Source organism: Delphinus delphis, chromosome 1, assembly GCF_949987515.2.
Source record: "Delphinus delphis chromosome 1, mDelDel1.2, whole genome shotgun sequence".
NCBI classification, from domain to species: domain Eukaryota; kingdom Metazoa; phylum Chordata; class Mammalia; order Artiodactyla; family Delphinidae; genus Delphinus; species Delphinus delphis.
The window spans coordinates 144,579,401-144,600,008 of NC_082683.1; the positions used below are offsets into that span (position 1 = coordinate 144,579,401).

General features: G+C 48.0%; 2 protein-coding genes across 3 annotated transcripts in view; one reads left to right on the forward strand and one right to left on the reverse strand.

The window, feature by feature from the left end:
• The window catches only part of PACC1 (proton activated chloride channel 1), a 41,018-nt gene extending 26,143 nt beyond the window's left edge, over window positions 1–14,875 (forward strand). The window contains exons 4-8 of one of the 2 annotated variants that reach the window (XM_059995025.1): window positions 1,392–1,543; window positions 6,411–6,553; window positions 7,794–7,938; window positions 10,469–10,576; window positions 12,249–14,875. In XM_059995025.1, coding sequence (XP_059851008.1) covers window positions 1,392–1,543; window positions 6,411–6,553; window positions 7,794–7,938; window positions 10,469–10,576; window positions 12,249–12,410 — 710 coding nt within the window. In that variant the 3' untranslated portion in view covers window positions 12,411–14,875. Of the gene's footprint in view, window positions 1–1,391; window positions 1,544–6,410; window positions 6,554–7,793; window positions 7,939–10,468; window positions 10,581–12,248 lie in introns of those variants that run through there. The other variant, XM_059995035.1, reaches the window with a different exon arrangement.
• A 184-nt stretch (window positions 14,876–15,059) lies between these two features.
• The window catches only part of PPP2R5A (protein phosphatase 2 regulatory subunit B'alpha), a 91,740-nt gene continuing 86,191 nt past the window's right edge, over window positions 15,060–20,608 (reverse strand). Inside the window, exons 9-13 of the mRNA XM_059995012.1 lie at window positions 19,726–19,776; window positions 19,318–19,437; window positions 19,102–19,229; window positions 18,067–18,168; window positions 15,060–16,270 (exon numbers count right to left, since the gene is read on the reverse strand). Of these exons, the coding sequence (XP_059850995.1) occupies window positions 16,138–16,270; window positions 18,067–18,168; window positions 19,102–19,229; window positions 19,318–19,437; window positions 19,726–19,776 (534 nt within the window). The 3' untranslated portion in view covers window positions 15,060–16,137. The remainder of the gene's footprint in view (window positions 16,271–18,066; window positions 18,169–19,101; window positions 19,230–19,317; window positions 19,438–19,725; window positions 19,777–20,608) is intronic.

Below are 20,608 nucleotides of genomic sequence, written 5' to 3' on the forward strand. Positions count from 1 at the left end.
TCAGGCCCAGGCCTGGGGCATCGACTTGCAAATACTCCCTGAGCTGCCGTTGCACTCCTGGCGTCCTGCTGGGCACCACGGGCAGGGCAGAGGAGTCTGAGCACAGTCTAGGTGTGGGTTATGCACCCCAAGAGCTGGTACCCAGCAGAGTGTCACGTGCAAAGGAGGGAGGTGGGCTGAGCCTGGAGTGGTCGCTGCAGGACTGGGGTGGGCAAGGAATGCTTATGCTCAGTGGCAGGATATGAGCTGGGCTTTGGTAAATGGAAGACAGTTTCTCTGGGAGGGGGGTCTACAGGAGCAAAGGTGAGCGTAGGGAGGCAGAGGGCTTCTCTGGAGAGGATGAGTCTAGCCTGGCTGGAGCCAGAGGCCAGTGATGCGGAGAAGTGGGAGTTACAGGTGGCAGGGAGGCGAGGCCATCCAGAGGTGGGCGGGGCCCTGCCTGGAGAGGGGCTCCCAGGCCACATCATCTGTACCTCTCCTGTCCCTGCGAGGGGCTGTCTCTGCCGTAGAGCGGGCTGTCTGCTCCGGGGCAGTGGGGCTGGCACTGGGCTCTGGCAGCGTGGAGTGGACCGGGAGGTGTGAGCTCTGTGAGCTCAGGCTCTGCCCACAGGATGCCCCCGAGTGACCCTCGGATGGCCTGTTCACAGGGCAGAGCCGGAGTCTCAGGTCCCCTCTGCCTGGGGCTTCTTGACAGGTGTGCTGGTCCCAGTGCGCTTGCCTGTCTTTGCCTGTTTCGTGATTGTTCCTCTTCTCTGTCTGCTTTTGTCTCTTTATGTGTGGGTTTTACTCTCTCTGTCTGGTCTCTTGGTCTGACTCTGCCTGTGTCTGGGGCCACGTGCTGCTCTCAGTGTTTCTACTATTGAGGTTAGAACAGCTGCTGTCCTTAGAGCTTTGAACGAGGTGCCTTGGCTGCGGGAGGGGGAGGGATTTGGGGCCGCGACTTGCACACTTGGAACTCCCAGTCTGGGCAGGAGATGCGAGACGGAATGAGACCTGGGGAGTCCCACAGCCGAGGGCTGCCCAGTGAGTCTGCAGGTGGGCGGCGGTGCGGGGGGCCTGGCAGTGCCCGGCTTGGTCTTGGAGGCCTCCTTGGAGGGTGTGGAGCAGGGTTCTGAAGCGGGGCGGGTTTTGGTGCAGGCACTGGGGAGGCTGTATCCCCGGCCGGGAGGGGCTTACCGAGGGGGCAGTTGTCTCCTCCATTAGAGCAGGGCTCTCTGAGGGCAGGGTGTGTAGCTCCCCATCCTCTGTGACACTTTTCTTCTCCCTCGTCTGCAGTCACCCAGGGAGTCCTGAACTTAGGTGGTTGGCGGGTGTGAAAAAATATATGTGACATGATTTTAGGGGTGTGGTGAGGGACTGTGGCCGTTCACTTTTCCCTGCTTGTCCCCCAGGCATTGCCCTGTACCCTGGTCAGGCCCAGCTGCTCAGCTGTAAGCACCATTACGAGGTCATTCCACCTCTGAAGAGCCCCGGCCAGCCAGGAGACATGAACTGCACCACCCAGATGATCAACTACACGGACCCCTTCTCCAATCAGACCCTGGTAACTCTCGTCTCCCCGAGCTGGGTCTGGGCAGCGTGCTCCGTTGGCCTCGCACCCTGGGAACCCGTCTTCTTTCTGCCAGGTGGCCTCCCCCCTCCCCACATCGGTGCGGGCCCTCGGCCCCTGGCAAACACTCCTAAGTGGAGTCTGGCCGCGGCTGGCTCACCTGCTTTCAGGGAGGGCAGTGGGGCGTTCGGCCTCCTCTGAGTGACCCTCCGGGATTCCCGACAAAGTGATAAGATCCTGTCCTGGATGGAAGGGTGGCAGGCTGCAGAGTGGGGCCGGTGTGACACAGCCAAGTGGGTCCCATAGCTGACTGCCCGACAGAATTGCCAGGATCCCTTCCGAAAGCAAAGATTCTGGGTTCCATGTGGGCCCACCTGAATCACTGTTCCTGGGGGCGGGACCTAGGCATCCATATTTTGGAATAACTCTGCCGGTGTAAGAAGGAGCACTGGTCCGGGAACAAGGACCCCCGCCCTGCCGTCACCCACGGCTCCGCTCAGCTGGGGAGTGGGCGGTGGCCGGGAACAGCGTCTGCACAGGGTTCTGGAGGCAGGGAAGGAATTTCGTATATATTTACATCTTCTCCTTTTCATCCCATATCCTTGTTTCCAAAAGGATTGAACAGGGCTGAGTAAGTTTTCCAGCTCAAAGAGAGGAAGGAAAGGTTTTCTAGGCAGAGGAACTGCACCAAGGCATAAAGGGAGGAGACAGCATGTTTGTTTGTGCCTCTGAGCAAAATTCCACAGGTGGGTGTTTCTGGAGGGCCAGGTGCCCCCAGAAGGGCGGTGGGCGGTGAAGTTGTGGACAGAAGTACCGGCCAAATGAGGAAAGCATGTGTATCTGCTGTGGAGAAGGACCTGCTCCTTTGGGTGATAAGGAACTACAGGTGGGCCTTGAGATGAAAGAATCCCACTAAGACTTTTTCGTTAATATTTGTTCTAGACCTCCTCCTAAAATCCTGCTGAAATGATTCCCACTCCTGCAAAAAATAGAATAAGATAAAATATCAGTAACAGCCCTGCAAACCAAGGACGGGTATCATCTGAGGACCAGAAATTTTGAGGAACTGGGTAAAATATAAATAGCACACTGGGTCAGATTGATGGAGCAGAATCAGAGAAAACCCATGCCCTAAAACAGACGCTGGAGAGGACTGCTGTAGAGGTAAAAGCTTTCCTTCCAACTGCTGGCTCTGTGTCAGCACATTAAAGAGCAGGGCTGCTGTAGGGCAGGTCAGGATAATAATTACAGGACCGCCTGCCAGGCTTTTAGCCCTCCCCGGGGCTCGCAGAGCTGCTGGGGACAGTGTTTGCTTCGGGGAAAAGGCTCTGGGCCCATTCTCTACCTAAGCTAAGGGGAGGTTCCCTGCTTGGGCATTGGGCCAGCAGAGAGAAACAGAGCAGAACTTGAGATTGGACGTCCACAATGGAAGGAGAGAGCCATCAGAAAGGAATCTTTTCCCAGAAGAGAAGTACGCAGAGCGCCTGGCCTGCTGGCCTTCTCTGTTTGCCGCCTCTGAGCGTCCTCACCGTCAGCCCCAGGCAAGGGCGAGCCTGGGAGAGGGCCTGTTAGGAAGAAACCCACAGCCCAGACCTGTACTAGTCAGCCTAACCCTTCACTCAGAAAGAAGAATGGAGAATTAAGGGCCGCTAGACTTTTACACGAAACCAACCACATAAAAGGATGGAGAGGAAAAAACAGAAAGGACTCCAGGGAAGCGGAAGCTAATTTAAATGAAAAGGAAAAGAACTTTTAAAAATTTTAATGAAGAGCTAGATAATACAGTACAAACGCTGTCGGTCTGGATTCCCCGCTCTCTCCGTTCCCTGCGTACCGACTGGATGCCCGTGCGTGCTTAGATGGCACTGCAGGTACAGGCTCTCCGGCCGTCTTTCCTCTCGGCTCCCCCATTGAGTAGTACGCTAACTAGGAGCCCTGTGTCCCAAACCTGTTCATGCCAGTGTTATCTGTTATAATAGTTACATAGTTTAAGTATTATAGAAAACCATAAAGTAAGGGCACAAAATGGGAGTCATTTCCATGCAAACTTAAGTTGACTGAAGTTACCTGTCTCCAGCCCTGGGTGATGGGCAGTCTTCACCACTGGGGCTCCTTGCCATTCACAGCCGCAAACTAGAGAGAGCTAACCCGCTCCCTGGGTACCAGGTCCCCTCCCTACACAGTGCAGAGCCGCGAAGGAGGAGCAGAGGGGCTCAGTGGAGCTCCTGAGGGAAAGGGAAGAGCGGGAAGCATAGCCGCCCCCGAAGCCTGATGGAGCCCCTTGGGTGGGACCTGTGAGGCATCCTGCCTCGGCCCCCGGGAGGAAGGCAGAGGCGGGTGGCAGGGCCTGCACCTCGGCAGAGACTCCTACGTCCTGGATTGCCCTGGCCTTGTCCACTGGGAGAGCCTGCCTTGGCTGTGATCCTCTGGGCCCGTCCTCTGGAGTGGACACTAGAAAACAGGCCCTCCCTGGGCCCCGCGGCTTTGGGCTGTATAGGTTGGGAGGCTGAACAGTCCTTATCCTTCTGCTGCCCGCAGCCCCTTTGTTTGCAGTGAGATGTCTGCAGAAACGTGGCTGTTTACATCCTGTTGAGTCCACGTGAAAGCATCCCAGCCAAGGGGCTCATCTGGTCCTGCTTCATCAATCTTCAGATTCTCATTTATTTTCTAGTCTCTACCTCTTGTACCCTCAATTAAATCTCGTTAGTTTTTACCACATGCCTTGCTCTGGTGCAGTTAGGGTCACCGCCTTTCCAGCCTGTAGGACCCATGTCTGTTTCCTCACCGCCTGCCATATTCCCGGTGTCCAAATGTGAAGGTGATGCCTTATCTTCAGGCGGTTGTTCCCTCAGCACTCCAGTTCTGGAAAACAACTTAGGTTGGTCAGAGTACAGGCTAAGCTCCTGTACAAAAGCAAACACTCCAGACAAACACAGCGGCTGAGATAAGAGAGGGCTGTTTCCTTCTTGGGGGACGTCTGTGTGTGCGGGCAGTGCTGCCTCGCAGGATGGCCAGTGAGGGCTTCTGTCTGTCGCTCTGCCATCCCCGGGCGCCGTCTCGGTCCTCGGGGTCAGTGCTGACCCACCAGCACGTGCGTGTGCACTGCCCCATCTCGGGAAGGTGAGCAGTGGAGGGCGGGCAGTTCCCCGCTAAGGGCCTGGCGTGGGATTGTGAGTCACTTTCGTGCTCATTCCAGGAACTTCGTCCCATGGCCACATCTGAGGCCAGAAATGCACCTCCAGTGGGCGACTATATCCTGCTAAAATCTGCAACTGGGGAAGCAGCACTGGTTCTGCAGGAGGAAGTGGATCATGGAAACTGGGGACAGCTAGCATTCTCTGCTGCCCCTTAACCTGTCATGGAAAGGTTGAAAATAAACAGATGGGCAGAGATCTCTTGGGAAAATGCAGAAGACAGCTGCAGAAGAAGTGGAGTGGCAGTTTTACTGTCAGTTAAAATGGAATTCCAGATGCAAATGGTTAAAAGAGGGCTGTTTATGTGGACAAGAGGTTCAAACTCCACTTCTCCCCACTAAGACTTAACAGCCATAAATTTTTATGTGCAAAACAGCATACCCTTTGTATTCCTCAGGCAAAACCTGTTAGAAATAAAAAGTACTATCACCTTAGAGTGTTACTAACACCTCTCTCAAATTCACAGTTCAAACAGACAGAAAGTAGTAAGGATAAGAAGTGAGAATTGAATTGGCACAATTAATAAACTTAGAGTAAGTGCATGTTGTAACACTGTACCTGTCAGAATACTCTTTTCAAATCTCGGTAGAGTATTTATAAAAGTAGATGTAAAGATGTTTCTCCCCAGTTAATCTGTAAATCCAGTGTCATCACAGTTAAAAGTCCCAGTTGAATTTTTTCATGGAACTTAACAAGCTGGTTTTAAAGTACATTTAGAAGAGCATGTGGGGACTTCCCTGGTGGCGCAGTGGTCAAGAATCTGCCTGCCAACGCAGGGGCATGGGTTCGAGCCCTGGTCCAGGAAGATCCCACATGATGCGGAGCAACTAAGCCCGTGAGCCACAACTACTGAGCCTGCGCTCTAGAGCCGCGAGCCACAACTGCTGAAGCCTGCACGCCTGGAGCCCATGCTCTGCAACAAGAGAAGCCACTGCAGTGAGAAGCCTGTGCACCACAATGAAGGGTAGCCCCTGCTCGCCGCAACTAGAGAAAGCCCGTGCGCAGCACAAAGACCCAACGCAGCCAAAAATAAAAATAAATTTATTTAAAAAAATAGAGCATGTATACGGAATAACCCTGCCAGGTTTTGGGGATGGGGTGGGGAGTGATGTGGAGGGGACCTGCCCAGTCAGATACCAGAATGAGTAAACATTCAGGGGTCAAACCTGCGTCTGCCCACTGTTTGGGTAGTGAGAGTGAGATCCCTATTTCATAGCATAGACAAAACTGAAAGGCAGGCATATGTGTATCTAAATGTAAAGTTTTTTAAAAAGTGCTATGAAGAAATACAGGAGAATATTGATATAATTTTGGTTTCCCTTAGCAAGCAAAATCTAGAAGCTGTGAAGAAGATTGACAGATTTCACTACATCACCTTTAGAGCTTCATATAACAAATGGCATTAAAGCAGAGTTAATGGGAAAGTGACGAACTGGAAAAAAACAGTTGTACCTATACCAGATGGAAGTTAGTACCCTTTCTAAATAAAGAGCTTCCCCAGCACTGCCAGCCAGTGAGCCTCGTGGCGGGAGGACAGGTTGCCGTCAGGCCTGGTCCAGACGCTGTTCCTGGACGTGGGGTGGGGTGAGGAGCCCTGTGTGCCCAAGGCGAGGTCAGGACCACCCACGCGGCTCTCCCGGCTGAGACTCTGGCCTTTGTCTCTGCAGAAATCCGCCCTGATTGTGCAGGGACCCCGGGAGGTGAAGAAGCGGGAGCTGGTCTTCCTCCAGTTCCGCCTGAACCAGAGCAGCGAGGACTTCAGCGCCATCGATTACCTCCTCTTCTCTTCTTTCCAGGAGTTCCTGCAAAGGTGGCCTTTAGAGCTCAGGGCGGGCTTGCTCGACACTCCTTCTCTCATTCCGGCCGTGCTCATCCCTAGGCTGGGGCAGAGGGTGCAGGGAAGCAGGGCTGTGGATGAGCCACTGGCCTGGAGGAGGGCCTCTCCACGAGGTCAGGCGAGCCCGGTGTAGGGGGTTCCGAAACGCAGCGCTGGTTGAGTCCTGGAGGGAGGTTGGTGGGGCCCACCGCTCCTGGCTGGGGCTGCCGAGGACGGGGTTTTGTGAGCCCCCTGGAGGGCAGCTCCTGCCCTGGGCCTGGCTCCCCACGGTGTCCTGGAACTGGGTCCAGCCCTGCGTGAGGGCTCAGTGCCTGTTTGCCACGCGTTTCTAACAGGAGGATGAAATGTCCTGTTCGTGGGTGGTGCCACCTCGGGGGCCCAGAGTGCTCGTGTCGTGGGCCGTGGGAGCGCTTTCGGCACAGGCCTGAGCGGGGGTGACTCAGTCCCTCCAGGTCCTGCGTGGCCCTGGGGCTCCATTTCAAGGAAGCCGGGCGGCAGCTAGGGCAAAGAGGAGGCCGCTCCGCCAGCTGACGAGGCCGTGAGCTGCCACCGCCGTTCACACCCCAGCGCCCCAATCCTGCCCAGCTTGGAGCCCGGGGCCTCCTCCTCGGCACCTTCTGCCACCTAGAGTTCCCTCTCCCTTCCTGCTTGAAGCTGGCCGTGTCCCCTGCCTGCCCAGCCCCTTTCTGCTCCCCTTGTGTGGGTCCTCAGTACCGCCATGCGGTTGCCACCTGCCTGTGCGCGTTATGATCCTGCCACGTCTGCACCATCCTGAGTGGGTGTTGTGGTGTCCTGCCTGGCTGAGAGCTTCCTGGGGAAGCCTCTTCCCTTCTCTGGGGCTTCAGGGAGGCTGAGGGCCAATGAGGGCACCCCAGGGCTGCTGAAACCCAGATTTCTCTGAGGCGCTGGGGGCGCGTCTGCAGAATGCGGTGCCGGCTGCTCCGGGAGCAGATGCTGGGGTTGGGTGGGTGGGAGTGGGGAGGGCTTCTCCTGCCGGGAGTCTCAGCGACCGTGCTCGTGCCTTGAGGCAGCTGACAGCTCCCCCTCCATCTGGAAGCCAAAAAGCCGGCCTTTGAGGAAGGGGGCAGTGGGCAGTGGGAGCATCCTGGTAGTACCAGCAGAGAAACCAGCTTGACGTAGGGGCTGGAGTTTGAGCCTGGCCACGTTCGAATCCTGCCTGATTAACGTGGACCTTTCTTCTCTGCCCTCCAAGCCCAGACAGGGTAGGCTTCATGCAGGCCTGCGAGAGCGCCTATTCCGGCTGGAAGTTCTCGGGCGGCTTCCGCACCTGGGTCAAGATGTCCCTGGTGAAGACTGAGGAGGAGGACGGGCGGGAGGCGGTGGAGTTCCGGCAGGAGGTAGGTGGCGCTGGGCTCGCTTCGCATGGCCACTGACTCCACCCTTGAGTGCAGGGTGGAGGGAAGCTTCGCAGGGCGGGTGACCGGTGCACAGGGTCTTTGGGGTGAGGAGGCCTTCGCCAGGATGAGAGTGGAGCCGGTGCCCGGGAGTCTGCATGTTCTTCTGCAGGCAGGGCACACCCCAGGCCCTTTCCCTTTGTCGCTGCAGCCCTCACAGTGCACACGGCGGAGTGTTTTACAGAGTGGCGCCTCATGCGGCTCAATCTGATGCCTGTTTTTATTCTGCGCTACTCCCCCGCCGCGCTCTGAGACGCTGGCGGCTGCATAAAAAAGTTGACTATTGGCAGGGCAGAGACTGGGTATGGTAGCCTCTGGAGTGTGGGGTGCGTGGTGATCCATTGGGACACAGGAGGAAAATACTAGCTTTCTTTTTGTATTAATTTTTTAAAATTAATTATTTTTGGCTGCATCGGGTCTTCGTTGCTGGGTGCAGGTTTTCTCTAGTTGTTGCGAGCGGGGGCTACTCTTCGTTGCGGTGCGCGGGCTTCTCATTGCGGTGGCTTCTCTTGTTGCGGAGCACGGGCTCTAGGCGCGCAGGCTTCAGTAGTTGAGGCATGCAGGCTTCAGTAGTTGTGGCTGGAGGGCTCTAGAGCACGGGCTCAGTAGTTGTGGCGCACGGGCTTAGTTGCTTTGCGGCATGTGGGATCATCCTGGACCAGGGCTCGAACCTGTGTCCCCTGAGTTGGCAGGCGGATTCTTAACCACTGCGCCACCAGGGAAGCCCCTCTTTTTTGTATTAATTTTTAAAACCTCATCCTTTCTCTATTTTTGAATGTTTAAAATGCATGTAACATTAGAACGATAATAGTGATGTTATGTCCTTTCTAAGAAAGTTATAAATATGTTGGCACGTGCTCAGAATTCTTTACTAATGGGAAGCCTGATCAAAAAGCTTTCAGCCCCCTGACCTGGGGCCAGGAGATAGGCCGTGATCCTGAGGGCAGCTGGAGAGGATGTTGGAAGACAGCGTGGCACCAGGGGTGGAGGGATGGAGGGACGGGACATTTTGGTTGCCTCAGCAGGGCTGGTAGGCAGTCACCACCCAAAGCAGGGCCGCACCCCTGCCTGTGGGGCTTCCACCTCTGCAGGGGTGCTGCCATCTTGCCAGCATTCCTGCCCAGGGCCCGGCCATCCCGCGTGTCGGTGGCTGGGTGCCTGCAGAGGCAGCGAGGAGACGGCTCTGTTCTCGCATCCCCTCCTCCTCCTTGGAGGTTTTCCATTTGGGCTGGACTCCGAGGGGCAGCTTTAGGAAAGGGCTGGCTTGGAGAGGGACCCACTCCAACCGACAGGGTGGATGGAAGCCGGGCTCTCGTCCGGGTCTGCCCCTCCCCACGCCGCGCTCCTAGGACGATTCCAGATTGGAGGCCTTTGGGAACAGCTTGAAGCCATTTTTCTTCAGAGGGACAGGGCTTCTTTCCTGCCTTGGGCAACGACCCTCTGGCAGTAGGTCCTTATTCGTATTTTGTAAGATAACTGTCATCTCCCGGACTTTTACGCTACACTTTTCTCCAAGAACTCCAAGTTCTTTCTCATCCGGCCCCCAAATCAGCGGAGAAAGGGAGACTCAGTGTGTTCACCTTACAGTTAGGTCTCCCCAGGCTACCCCGGCTCTCCTGGTAGCTCTAGCTGTGATCTGAAACCGGCGGGCCAGACCCCTGTGAGCCTGTGCACTGTAGAATGTTTGTGTGCCTCTCAGCATCATCTGCATTGGAAGTCTTTGGTGGGGGATGTGAACTCTTTTGAAAAAAAATTTTTTAAAAAATTTATAATGTTTTTCTATCATGTTTTAAAGTTTAAAATGCTTTTCCTGTGTGTTGTTTCATGAGAGCCTCTCTACAACTCAGTAGACAAAAAATGTCCCCCAAATGGCATTTTGTCCCCCCATTTTATGAGAGCAAAGCAGAGGCTCAGACCAGAGGATGGCCCAGCCAGACTCTGGAACCCGTCTGCTCTCCATTTCACCTCACAGCCCCTGTAGAAGCTGTAAGCAGGCCTCACCAAGCACGCCTGCTCACCGTGTGTTTCCAGGGAGTGCTCAGCTGGGCAGAACTGCGAGGCTGTACTTGGTCCCTGCAGACTGGAAGGGTTGAAATACTCAGCTCTTCAGGTCAAGTATTTTGACATTTGGAATTTTTATGGCTTTTAGTTGTGAGTCTTACACAGTACTTTGAAAATGGTTTAATCAGGTACAGATACCTAGCAACAGATTTCAGTGACAATCCAAAACACCTATTGTGCACCCCAGATCCTGTCCGTTTCCTCAAAGAATGATGGAAACCAGCGTAAAGCCTTGGCTCTGGGACCAGTCTCGGGATATCGTGTAGAGGAGGGTTTTGGCTCTCTCCCTCCAAAAGATGGTGCGAGGAGAGCCGAGGTCTCAGCTCCGCTAACTGCCCTCTCCTTCCCTGTGGCCCTGGCCAGGAAGGGACGCAGAAGCGGTGTAACACTGTTTTCTCTCCTCTCTACCTAGACCAGCGTGGTTAACTACATTGACCAGAGGCCAGCGGCCGAAAAAAGTGCTCAGTTGTTTTTTGTGGTCTTTGAATGGAAAGATCCTTTCATCCAGAAAGTCCAAGATGTGAGTATCATCTCCGATCTTGAGAGGGGACTTCCCACCCCAAGGCATGTTGGTGCATCCTTGCAGGCCGTCCTCATCTTCTGTCACAGCGCAGATTTCTGTGTCTTTTGTATTTATGACATTCATTTTCTGTATCATTTGTGTTTAATTGATCTCATCTTTAACCCTGGACTCGTCGCTGTGAATGTGAGGGCTTCGTCTTTGTTCACCGTTTATCTGGTGTCCAGCGTGGTGCTTAGTCCAGCGTAGCCACTGGGTAGTGATAGTGAATGAACTAAGTAGAAAGCATTAAGCTAATAATCTAGATTACTGCTGTTGGAAGCCGTTCTCCTTTATTGGTTCTCTGTAGGATGAGAGTCATTTTTTATTTGTCGTAAATCAGAGCAGAAAGGTACTAATCAGAACTTAAGAGAGCATCAGTTGATGCCAGGTCCCAGACTCACCGTCTCAGAAGGGGAGGGGTGATGGGACGGCTTTGCCAAAAGAACATTCATGAGACGCCACTTACCAGAGCCAGTCCCAGATCTGATACTGTTTGTTGTGTAGATCATCACAGTATGTCCTGATGTGCTCGTGGGTTGGGGGAAGACATTTCAAACCTGAGGCTCAAACAGGCAGGGTCTCTGTGATGTGGATGTGCCCCATGATCCCATCACCGCTGTTAGTCATGGCCTGGCTGGGCCGTGTACACGTAGGCATGTGCAGACTCCCTGAATCAAGACTCCACGTGTAAGAATGAGCGCCTTCAGCTCCACACGTAAAATGTGTGATCCAACGTTTTTTAACCTACTGTGTTCAGTATGAAGTCCTATTATGGACCAAGTAAAGCCCCGAGCTCGAGGCCGACTGACTTGCGTCGTCCCTCAGCTTCACAACTGTCCTAAATGGTGGTGGTGGTCGGTGGTGGTGGTGTAACTTTCATAAGTGAGCCTGAGGTCACCCTGCTGAACTGGGTCTTAAAGAAGTGCTGTGTGTTTATCAAGCGGGGAACTCAGACAAGCCATGACCTCGGCCTGAAGGAGTTGCACAGTCAGTGAGAAAACAATCTGGGCTGTAAAGGACGTAATTCCAGACAGTAAGGACCTCCCAGAGGGGTTTGTGGGATAAATCTCTCTGCTCAAGTCAAGAGGGTTTTGGCTTAGTGGTCAGAGGAAGCTGTGAGGGGCCTGGAAGGATTAGTAACTCAAGGTGGGAGGAAAGCGTCCCGGGCAGGGCAAATTGGAGGGGCCCATCTGCAGGCAGGAGTCCATGAGGTGAGTGGAGGACAGGCAGTCGCTGGACTGGATGGGAGGGGAGGTGAGAGTCACTGTGAGATGGGAAGCAAACAGGAACTGACTGTACAGATGGGGTGTATAGTTGGGAGGAGATCTGTCTCAAAGCAGGGTCAGTCACATTGTGGGTTAAGCCAGAAATTTAAAGCTCAGGACTGAGTACCTTGTTTGTGCAGAGCTTTTTGAAAAAAATGTTTTTTCTTTCAGGATCAATTTATTATAGGGAGGGATTAGTATTTTTCTCCTCAAACTGAGCTATGGACAAAGTATGGAGTTATGGCAGTTTTAGAAACCAGTTGTTTTTCTTGTTGCCTCAATAATTGGAGGGGCTCTTTGACAATAACACTGAAAATCAAAAATGGAAGCCAACAGAGAAACTTGTGTTTGTTTCTGTTTTGCAGATAATCACCGCCAATCCTTGGAACACAATCGCTCTTCTCTGTGGGGCCTTCTTGGCATTATTTAAAGCTGCAGAATTTGCCAAACTGAGTGTGAAGTGGATGATCAAAATTAGGAAGAGGTACCTTAAAAAAAGAGGTCAGGTAATGAACCACATAAGCTGAAGTCGCTTGCGTTGTTTGAAGGACTGCCCGAGTTCATGGAAGTTCTCATCACTTCTGCTTTGGTAAACCTAGCTGCCAGCAATCCTGTCCTCACTTGAAGAAACGAGCCTTGCTGGGGGCCTGCCTGTCACACTGCAGCTTCTAACTGGTCCTCAGAGAGACTGTCTAGAGCCCAATGGAACAGATCCAGTGGATGACCTTAACTGTTATTTAAGTATTTAAATTATTAATGAACATTTTTTGACATATGACATGAATAGGGTGTGTGGAGGATGGAATTAGATATAATCCAGTTTCCTGAAGGTTTTTGGAAGCTGCCTTCCTTCTCGGTTTGGTGTATAGTTAAGGTCTAACAGGATGATTAAGGCTCTGACCTTAGGTTTTTTTCTTGAGATTTTTTTAAATGGACAGGAGAGTGTGATTTTCTTCTCCCCCACCAGTGACTTCTTTGGGTGTGGAGGTCATGCTGTGAAACCGGTGTACCGTGTGTGAGGAATGCAAAACCCCTCACGTCTCTGGTGCCATCTGCCAGCCCCTGACACGCTCTCTTGTTTAATATTAAATGAGACTTTTTTTTAAAGCTACTAGAAAAACTAGTAATTAGATCTCTTGTGGACTGACTAGCCACCTACCTGTCTGGCTAGAATGTTGGTTGATGCAGGTGTGAGTTCGGACTGATTAACATACAAAAACACTAGGACATGTGTACATAGTAGGTGCCTACTCAGTGTATTTTGATGATTTCATTAATAGGTGAATAAAAGTTAGGTTAATACAAAAGGAATCAGTGTGCCAGTATGCATATCTGCTAAATCAATAGGCACCAGTACGCTTTCATTCCGTGACCTCCAAATAAGAGGGAGCGTGAGCCTGGACTTCCACGATGGACGGGTCTGGACTCCCGAGGTACATCATGACCACGTCCAGGGAAGGGCAAGGTGGGCAGGCGATAGATGGCAGGTGGTCAGGAAGTGACAATAAAGCCCCATGAATAAGCTGTGTTAGCTCTTCCTGTCCTACAAACCCCCCACCCATCTGAGAAAGGGGCCCTCAGGATGACCCTCAGAGCTTTCAGCCCAGCCTGTGACAGAGATGAGTAACCTCTGGGTATTTTTCACACGGTAGCCATTGGCTGATTTAAGGTTATGAAGATTATTTCCAGAGTTTTAAATTATTTACATGCCCTTTGCCTCCAAAGAGGACTTGGCAGCATTTCTTCAATTTTGTAACCCGGTTTTAGATAATTCAAAGAGAACAACTCAAGTGTATGAGTGGGGCAATTTTAATCTCATATCTAGTTAGCAGCAAGAAACTGTGGTTTTTGGTTGAATTATTAAAAGTGAACTTGTGTAAGGAAATATTCCCTGCTATTTTTCTATGGCACAGAAGCAGGTACAAACTTTAGCCTAGGTCCTGTCTCTATAAAATCTTATTGTAAGGCAAATGCAAAGCCAGGCATTAAAGCTTACGTTAACAGCACTGAAAAACAGGTATGTGTATTTTTAAATTCTCTCTAAAGATGACACACCACTTTAATATTAAATAGCTAACAAAATTTGCTCCAATGAACATATTAAAACTGTACTTCCTGTACTGTAGAAAGTTGAGAGACCTCTTAAACGTGCTTTCAAGTAAGCAGCTAATTAATTAGGAAGTGGGCATTTCTAGCTCTCTCTTCCACAACAGCTGTTAGCTGCAGCCTGCCAGAATCTACTCTGAATGTATGCCTAGACCGTCCACAAAATAGACATTTAGACCCAACCGTCTCTTCTGGGGAGGCTGGGGCTTGCCTTTTGCTGTGTTCTGTAGCAGGGTCACCCTTTCCTTCTCCGTGTGCTGCCCCCCCGTTGTCAGTGATCCCGGCCGGCCTTAGGTGAGTGTACAGCATCTGGCAAGAGCACTGGGCCTGGACGGCTGAGGTGGCGGCCATTTGAGAGCATCGTAAGATAGGAGCCACGTCCCGAAAGGAAGAGGAGTTTCTCCTGGTCTCACGGCGAGCAGAACGAGGTGCTTTCACGGTGACCTAGGAATAGTGTGCTAGAGTTGTTTTTCGTGGATGTGAAAGAGTAGAAGCAGACACCAGTAGTTGAAAACTTTGTAACGATCTCCCGGCCCCCATAAAAAACACTGCTATTACTTATTATAGATTTTGAGATTTATCCTCCTAGGTCTATTTCATTTTATTATTTTATTTTGGCCGCAGCATGTGGATCTTAGTTCCCTGACCAGGGATCGAACCCGGGCCCTTGGCAGTGAAAGCATGGAGTCCTAACCACTGGACCACCAGGGAAATCCCATGGGTCTATTTCCATTAAAACTATGTACATATGTACACACATTTAAGGTAAGTTAAACCCATCCTCCAAACATAAAGGGACATGAAGGAAGATGGAAGGATATCCTAGAACTTAGAATTTTATGTGAAAATTCTATACAACAGATATACTTTGGTAAATGGCTAGAACACTCGACTCTGGCACACAGTCTTCCTAGTCTTTAACTGGTGTACAACCTGCAATTTGCCTTAAAATTTTCTCTATATACACGTATGTATGTACGTACGTACGTATGTATATATGTATGAATGAAGGGGGGCAGGCTTCTTCTGAGCACCTAACCTTAGTGCTGAAAAAAAGCAAAGTCGACGTAAGGCAAAATACAAACATAGATTTATTAAATGCTGCTCAATCCCCCAATAAAGATCTTCCATTACAAAACAGTTTTCCACACAACTGCAAGTTAAGAGATTGGAATGGTACTCTGATAACAAAATGTGAGAAAATACTTGACCAAGTAGAAACATATACGACTTCTCTATAGTCAGCTTTTTCAGAACCCTACAGAGGAAGCCTACTGCATTTCCTTTACACAAAGCCAGGCAGTGACAATGAGCGCTCTGCATCACCACACCGTGGGACTCAAAGCCTCCATCCCTGCATCAGGAGGTACTGGAGAAGGGCAGGTTGTGAGGACTGGAAAGGCCCTGCCTTCAGCCTTTGGGAGGAAGAGGAGGAATGAACTGAGAGGCAGGCTGTGTTCACGGCACTGCCCCCACTAATCTGTGCTCAGCGCTCTGGGGAGCTGCAGATGAAGGGGGATGTCCATAAGGATCGATCTGAAGAATTTGGTTTACGTTCCCAGCTTTTATGTATAATTTGTGCTTTAGAAAGCCTGGAAATTTAAGGTTTTGCTCAAATTCCAGAGTACAGTAATATCTCTCTGTGAAGGAAGGCTTAGGGGCAAGTAATTCCCTCCGTCATATTTCTGGGAGAGATGAAGGGAAGGATAAGAAGTACACCTTAGTTTTACTTTAGGAAAGTCTTTGTCCTGGGATGTAACTAAGGTCTGCAGCAATGTGAAAGCACGTTATCAAAGGGAAAAATACACAGAGCAGACTCTACTGTATCTATGTGCAACACAACCCAGACAGAATTCAAGTCATGATTCTTACCACTCCCGTAATGATTTCACTCATATCACAGATGATAAAGCTCATTCATTTCTGTGAAACTTCAGAAGAGGGACACAAATCAATGATTAGACAAAGGTGACAATATACTATGGCCATGATATAGCACAGAGCTATGTTGAGTCCATATATTTTTTTTCATTTACAGTTGCCAGAAAAAAAATTGGCCTTTTAATTATACTGATGAGGTTTCATAATTTTTACATATTTCAGAAAAGTGTACAAAACCACCTATCCAACGGAGGTGGAAGGCTTTTTTCATTCATCAGTTGTATTGCTGAGAATACTGTGCATGTTGTAAGCACTGTTCTGCTTTTCTAGAGCTTTCTTCAGCTTTAGCTCCTCCAATTTTTTCCATAATTCTTCACGTTCCAATTCCTTCTTTTTCTCCCTGTAAATCAAGACTTTTGCAGTTAGAAACTTTTATTTCAGAGCTTGAAGAAACATGCTGTTTGGCAGTTGGCTGGAGAACAGACTGTTCACTCACATTTCACTTAAATTCCTCTACTAAAGCATTTGAGACTGTATATTACCTAGAGCACCGCGTTACTCATCTTCATCTCCTGAGAGTAATACCACATCCGTGTGGCTCCTGTACCGACTGAAAGCTATCGTTCGCCTTCCCTCCCTGCATTTTATCACCACCACCACCACGACTGTGGCATCTGTGCTTTATGGTTGGCAAAGTACTTAGTCACCCCCTGCAGTAAACCCCTTGCAGTGGGGTCTTGCCGACAGACTGAAGGGCTGGCCACGAGTCAGCCTGGAGCCGTTTCCAGGTGGAAGCCATATCCTTTTGGCTCCACGTCGCTAGCTGCCAACCAGTCTGTGTCTTACTATGTCTTGTCTCCTGCATGTCAGAAGGAGACTTTAAAGTTTGAATAACCTCTCTAAAAAAGCAAAACTCAAAATATGCTGCTTCAACTACTTAATTTCAGTTCTAAAGAGAACATTTCTGAATAACTTGGACCAAACTATTCTGAAGGGCTATATGAACATGTGAAAAAACCATGGGCTTACCGTTCTGCAGTTACATATGTTTTAAGGGGACAAAAGTGCTGATTTACGCAGCCAGTAAGATATATGATCGCTCTTAGTTATGTGAAATATGCAGTTTTCAAGTATAAGTTTCATATGATCCTAGTCATTTTTCCTTCTTCACATTGCTTCCTGGGACTCAAACTATGTACCTTATTTCTATTCCTGCCTGAAAGGTGCTATTTAAAAGAAATAATGCATTGAGTTAGTTACTGATGGACTAGGATGGCCTTGAAGAAGAGAGATCCTTTCTCTACTTGCCACCAGAAAACCAGGACTAGGAACTTACAGTCAAAATAGATCAGCTTTTCCAAACAGAATAGTTAATACACTTATTAGAAATAAATAGGCTCAGGTACAGCAGTTATTGAAACTGAAATAAATATATGAGAAGGAAGTGATTTTTAGATTATTTTGTAGTAATTTATGAAATTTTCAGAAAGAGGTAATCACTAAGCCAAGTTCCTAAATGCTAATGTGTGTGACCATTTATTCACTAAAATATATATTGCAAGGAACAAAGTATCAGTAATAGTACTCAGCCACAGACATATCCTTATGTGAGTCTCCCCTTCCCCAAAGGGAACTATACTGACTTTAAAATACCACTCTGTTAAAATGTGAAGCTTAAAAACTATCAAGTTATTGTGCAGGGAACAGATGAAGAATAAGCTCACTATGGACGCCCATGTGGACAAAAGCAATTCTCCTAAATGTGAAAATAATTATGTAAAATAGTATTTAAAATCCAGCATAAATTGTATTTCACAATGCAGATGTTATCATACTGATAAAGTCTAAGGCTCAGAATGAGATAAACAGAATTTATGATCCACATTAAAATCATAATCTAACCATTAGGAGTTTACCTGGAAATGACTTTAAAGTACTTATTAGAGACATTCAAATTGAAATGCTAAATGTAAATGGCTTTTTTCTTTTTTGAATTTTATTTTATACAGCAGGTTCTTATTAATTATCTATTTTATACGTGTTAGTGTATATATGTCAATCCCAATCTCTCAATTCATCCTACTGCAGCAATTGGCTTCTTAAACATAATTTTAACTTAGAATACCTTATTGGACTCAATCACATTCAACTAATCTAAAATGTACAGATAAGTCTATAAATAAAAATGTCAAATACCTTTGTCTTTCAGCTTTGTATGAACTAGTAAGATCATCGAAAAGCTTGCCGTTCATCTCCATGAGGGTTTTCAGCACATTGTACACCAGTGCTACAATGGTCCTAAAATGAAAACAAGCCAGTGCTGGGTTACTGATGCTGCTAACAGATGGGAAATGTAACACTATCATCTCTGAAATGGGTTGGATGCTAGCTGACTCAGTCAATCCATTTTAGAGCTGACAAACTGAAGTTCAAGAAGTTTAGTAATTTGCTCAAGGTCACACAGCCAGTGGTAGTAGAGATGGTCGGTCTGATTCCAAAACTCCTTCCATGATACAGTCCTTCCCACTGTATCATGCTTAGATTAAACCCTAAAAATGTTATGGTCAGCTTCCTGTCTGCTCTAGAGTCTACTATCACAAACCCTGAGTAACAGCATTAAAAGAAATTTGAAAAAGATCCAATTACCGTAACTTGTAAGAAGAAAAGTAAAACACAGGATAAGGGTGTTACAGAATTTAGAATGTATGCAATCTAAACATCACTGATGTGACCTTGAGCACTGAAGCTTCCCCCGGGGCTAGGCCAGCTATGGAGGTGAGACTGGATACTGGCAGCACACAGTCGCCTGTGCATCCTCTGCAGATGTTGGGTTGGTCTCCCCAACAGGGTTTAACCACACACTAGTACAGAATGTCACACCAGACAGTCCCTAGATTTGCAATTCTAAGTTGAAGTTAAGAACATACAGGAGTTCAGGGTTTCTGAGCAAGAGCCACCCATTCTCCTTGCTTGGCCCTGCAATAAACCTTTCTCTGCTCAAAAAAAAAAAAAAAAAAAAAAAAACCAAACAACAAAAAAACCCAGAACATGCAGACACACATACAACTTCATAAAACACAGTGCAAAACAGAATAAAACTATGTGACGTTAACCTTGGGATCAATTCCAAATCTGTACAGGTTTCATAAGTATGAGTTATGAGATCAAATGACAAAGGGGTCAAAAAAACAAAAACACAAAAATAACACAATCAACATAAAAGACACTTACGGATTCCAGTGTTCTTTGGAGATTTTGTACAAACTGCCAAACATAATTGGCAGAATTTTATCAATATTCTCCTCAATCAAACTAAGAATATATTCATTGTTCCAGAAGTACAGCGCCCTTTCTGCAACCTAAAAAAAGACATTTAGAAATGTCAAAACTAAAAGAGAAAAGAAGTAATAGTATAAAATAAAAACGGCTTCACTGAAAACATCATACCTGAAAATGAGAACTGGATACACACTTGGATATCTGCTTAAAAAGGGGCTCTTCAATTTTTTTGAATTGTGTTGGTTCAATGACATCTAAGATTTCTTCAATTTCTCCTAAAAACATCACCTAGGTTAAAAAAATTTTCTTTTAAGAAACATGACAAATTACATGATGTTAATATAGAAAACACAAATGAGAAGGTTAACCTACAAATTAAACAGTGGATGAAAAAACTCTTGACAGTATACGCAATTTACTATGATGTACAGATATTCTACCAAGTCTCTCTAATCCCCACAGAACATCTCCCCCTTGGTAGCAGTGATGATACACCCAGCCCAAAGAAGCATGGTTTAGAGCCCTGAGATTGAGAAGTTCTAATAAAATGCACTGTTTTTGTTGAATGAAATGCACCTCTTTCTGACTGCATGTTTTTGGCCAAAATTTCAACAATCCTCTGATCACCTGCAAAAAAGGGAAAAGTTTATTTAGCATGAATTAAGCAAAGAAGCTGGTTAATCTCAGGAAATTTTAAATAATTGTGATAATATCAATATTCATTCTGAAGGAGAACAACAGTATTCAATAACTATGTATATCCCCTTACTCTGCTCAGCTTTAGACTTCTACCAATTCAACAGATACTTATTGAGTGCCTTGTACCAGATACTGTTCTAGGTGCAGACACACTGATGAATAAGACAGAAGGAGGTCCCTGATTTTCATGAAGCAGGAAGACCAACATAAGTTAGCAATTAAACTTATAAATAAAATAATTTTAATAGTAGTAAGTGCTACTTTCTACTAAGAAGATAAAGTATGAGATAATGACTTGGTGGGGTGAGGAAGGGAGGTTATTTTAAGGAGAAATTAAGGAACAGATAATTCCTGTTATTTAAACCATTATGAAGCACCCAAAAAAGCCAGAAAGCTTCCCAATTTATTTCATGGCTGGCACAGTCTTGATAACCCAAATACAACAAAACAAGCGATTGTGAATTTAAGTAAACATAGTTGCAAAAATCTGTATTAAACCAAATATAACAGTATATTAACAGAATGCTGCTACCTACCCAATAACTTATTCCAGAAATTCCAGGATGGTTCAACTCATTATAGTTATAGGTTAAAAGGGGGAAAAAAAAACTGTATGATCATCTCAAAAGATTTTGAACAGTTATTTGATTTTTTGATTGATTATATATTCTGATAACAATTTAGTAAGCTAGAACTAAGAATTTATCAGAAACCATCAGCAATCAACTTATATAATGGTCTCTTGGAAATTGGCAGTAAA